The sequence below is a fragment of the Echinops telfairi genome, unplaced genomic scaffold (assembly GCF_000313985.2).
Source record: "Echinops telfairi isolate 266 unplaced genomic scaffold, ASM31398v2 ScPeMD7_19;HRSCAF=73, whole genome shotgun sequence".
Lineage (NCBI taxonomy): Eukaryota > Metazoa > Chordata > Mammalia > Afrosoricida > Tenrecidae > Echinops > Echinops telfairi.
Window position 1 is genome coordinate 4,817,941 of NW_022103916.1, and position 4,074 is coordinate 4,822,014.

The 4,074-nt window shown below is 40.3% G+C and overlaps 1 protein-coding gene across 2 annotated transcripts in view; it reads right to left on the bottom strand.

Moving 5' to 3' along the window:
• The window catches only part of GLOD5 (glyoxalase domain containing 5), a 19,584-nt gene that overhangs the window by 4,849 nt on the left and 10,661 nt on the right, over window positions 1–4,074 (bottom strand). For both annotated transcript variants that reach the window (XM_004713168.2, XM_045288332.1), the window contains exon 3: window positions 478–633. In XM_004713168.2, coding sequence (XP_004713225.1) covers window positions 478–633 — 156 coding nt within the window. The remainder of the gene's footprint in view (window positions 1–477; window positions 634–4,074) is intronic.

Below are 4,074 nucleotides of genomic sequence, written 5' to 3' on the forward strand. Positions count from 1 at the left end.
AGGAAGCATTTAGGAACTAGAGGAAAGTTGTATGTTTCATCGTTGCTACATCGCACCCTGACTGGCTCATCGCCTTCCTGAGACCCTTCAGTAGGGGATGTCCAGTGGCCTACAAATGGGCTGTGGGTCTCCACTCTGCATTCCCCCCCCTCATTCACAATGATAGGATTTTTTGTTCTGATGATGTAAGAAACATGTTAAATCTGAAGTTGGAGGAAGACCTTCCTGGACCATGTTTCTGTTCTCACTCCATCTGCACTCAAACTCACCGCCAGCGAGTCGATTCTATAAGACAGGGTGGAACTGCCCCTGTGGCTTTCCAAGACTGTAACGCTTTACAGGAGTAGAAAGCCTCATCTTTCTTCCATGGAGCAGCTAGGGGTTTCAAACTGCTGGTCTTGAGGTTAGCAGCCCAACTACACTACCAGGGATCTCATCTCCAGTAGCTTTCTCAAATAGAATGGAAGCTTAGCTTACCTTGAGGTGCCAGACCATTTTTTCTAATGGCATATCTGTGATCAAACATATGTCCAGGGAGCCAGGAACTGGATTAGCAGCTTTGGGCTCAAATTCCTTTCCCATCTCATGAAGGTTAAATTTCTGGTGTCCAAAACACAACGCTTTTCGGTTTCCCTATTTAGAGAGAGAAAACAACCTGAAACTCAGTCCCCAAGATGAGTGTGAGCTGAAGCCCCCCTACCTATCCCAACAAGGTCAACAACAACAGCAGCAACAAAATGGAGCAGGGTTCTAACGAAAAACAAAAGCCTCTTGCCCCAACAAAATCTCATCTCCAGAGACAAATGACTTTTTAACTTTATAGATAAATAGGTAATGAGGGTAAATCAAAAAGTATTGCTACAAACCCACAGACACCTGTATTAAATGACAATTAAAAACTGTGAAGCTAGTGTTTCTTGACAGATCCCCCACTTAGGACTACATGTTTCTGAAGGCAGTGTTTCTATCTCATCCTTACCCCCAAATTCTGTACCTAACTTATAGTATGTCAAAATGTCAGTTTTCACATCTTCAAGGGACTCAAAGGAAACAAAAAAAAGCTAGCTGATCTTCACGCAAAGCTCTTGGCACCCCATGGAGTTGAAAGTTGGCTGAGACCAAGAAGTTTGCTGAAAATTGAAACATGAGAGCCCAACTCCAGTCGGGATCATGTGACGGTGATTCTGCAGTCTTCTTCCACCACTATCCAGACTTCCGCCCCAGCAGCTGCTGCATTTGTTGAGCTGGACCGTTATCCCTCTCTTGGTTCATTTTGCCATCTTCCCCACTTTACTTAAAACACTTGATCCACCTAAAAACTTTGGGGGGGGGAGAGGGTGGCAGTATTCTCATAAACTTGTTGCATATCTTCAATAACTTGGGAAAATGTCTACTTAAGTTTTGTTAAAATTTTGATATTAATCTTGACCTCAAAATCAGTTCTTTTCTTTCTTCTGTCAGGATTGTGTCTGAAAATCATCCCCCCCCCCCATGATGCAAAAGGTATCCTTTATCCTGCTGAAGACACCTAAGAAGACTAAGCCAAGTGAGAGGTTATATGTACCGGACTATTCTAAACAAAACATATTTAAACATGTTTCTATGATCAGGGCATGGCTGTAGACCTGAACTAGAGCATATGTAGATGTTAGACAGATATATAGATAGATAGATAGATAGACAGACAGACAGACAGATACTGACTTAGTAGTGTAGTGGGTTACATGTTGGGCTGCTAACTGCAAGGCTTTCAGTTCAAATCCCACCAGGTGCTCCACCAGAAAAAGTTGAAGCTGTCTTCTCCCATAAAGACTCACAGTCTCAGAAATTTTTTTTTCTCAGAAATTTTTAAGTAGCAGTTCCATTTTGTCCTTCGGGGTTGCCATGAGGCTAAATTGGCTCTATGGCAATGATAATATGTATTATAATATATACATACATACACACACATACATGAAGAGAGTTCAAAAATTCATGGAAAAACAGAATTAAAGGATAATGAAGCCCCCCCCCACACACACATACGTATTCTGGAAATTGTTTCTATCTTTCCAAATAAAATGTCTAATGTTTATATCACTTGTGGCGAGATAGCCATTTGCCTATCCAACATATATTTTCTTATAACCTGTTGTCATTGAGTTCATTACTCATAGTGATCCTATAAGAAAAGGATTTGCAAGGCTGTAAAGACTGCTGCATCTTTCTGCTGAAGAGTGGCTGGTGAGTTTGAACCACTAACCTCTGTGCCACCAGGGCTTATTCTTTTTTTGTTTTTTATAAATGGCACCCAAATTTTAGCAGTGTCAGCTGTATAACTAGCTTTTGAAAACTACATTTCCCAGCATTCCTTATACAAAGCCCATATAAGATGGGCTGGGCAATGAACTTTAAGGAAAGTTTGCTGGTGAGACTTTGAGAACTGCTCTGCTTCTCAGAGAAGGTACTTCTTGCTCTTTCACTTCCTCCTTTCCGGTTACTGCTCAAGTGAGCCCTGCCTGCCTATCTTTGGAATGATTGTCAAATGAGAGAAAAATAAAATCCCATCTTATGTGACTCTCTGTTAGTTATCTCTTATATGCCTGTGAATTTGTTGCTGTGCCACCATCTTTTTTTTTCTTTTAATAGTTTTATTGGCATATGATCCACATATCATACAATTTAATAGTTCAGTCATATTATGGAGAGTTGTACAATCATCATCACAGTCCATTTCAAAACGTTTACTTCTTTTGCCTACTTGTTGTTAGTTCCTCATTTTCCCCAAACCTCCCCTGCCATGCCTCTAGGTAATTTTTAATCCAGTTATTGCCTCTATAGATTTACCTATCCTATATTTCATATACAAAAATATCATACAAAACAAAAATGAGAAACCGAAAAAAAACCAAAACAAAACCTGAAACACCTTTAACTCACTGCCATCGAATCAATTCTGACTCATAATGACCCTATAAGACAGTGTAGAACTGCCCCCTGTGAGTTTCCAAGTCTGTAACTCTTTACAGGAGTAGAAAGTTTTGTCTTTCTCCCGAGGAGTGTATGGTGGTTTCGAACTGCTGATCTCAGGCTAGCAGTCCAACAAGTAACCACTATGCCACTAGGACTCTGAAACGCCTTTAAAATGGGTCAAAAGGGAAATCAAATGAAAAGGTGTTATATTTTAACCTAACTACTTCTGCCATAATCAACTTTACAATGCTGTCTGATTTAGCAACTTTATCATGTCCCTTGGGTCCCTTGGTGGTAGGAAGGACTAACATGTTCTGCTGCTGCTGAGTTCACCCAGAGGTGTATTGGAAGAAAGGCCTGGCAATTAAATTCTAAAAAATCAGCCACTGAAAATCCTATGATGCACAGTTCTACTCTGACACACGTGAGTAGGGACTAACTTGATGGTAATGGGATTTTTCTCTTTTTGTTAAGTCATGTCCCTGCTGTGAGAAATGAGAAGTTAGCTCATCCACACTACTATCCCTTCAGATAGAATTCTATCATCATTTTTGGTTCCTTGGTGATTTCTAAGTCACCGCTTGCATCTTTATTTTTTTAATAGATCCTATCTCTCACCAACCATTCTATCTTTCTCTTCATGTTTCTTCCCTTTCCTGTCTCTCTCAACTCCTGTCATTTGTTTTACAATGTTTAGAGGACCTTCTTTTATATCACCATGACTGATTCCCCATCCATTCTGTCTGAAAATCGCTTTATTTCACTTTTACACTTGAATTCTAGTTTGGTTAGGTATAGAATTCTAGTTGGTTTTAAAATTTTTATTTTGCTGTCGCTGTTGAGACTACACATAGCAAAAGAGACCAATTCGACCATCTCTACATGTACAGCTCAGTGACTCAGATTGCCTTCTTCAAGCTGTTCAACCGTTCCCGCCTTTTGCCTTTCCCGAGTTAGCCCCCTGCGCCATTAACAGAAACCCATTGCTCCCTAAGGTTCTCAATCCAGCTCTTAATGAAGGCAGTTTATAGCACATGTTCCATGTGCTCTTCCTATTCTGACAAGTGGGTGAAGGGAGACGTCGGACAGGGCAAGATATGACAAAATAATAATTTATAAATT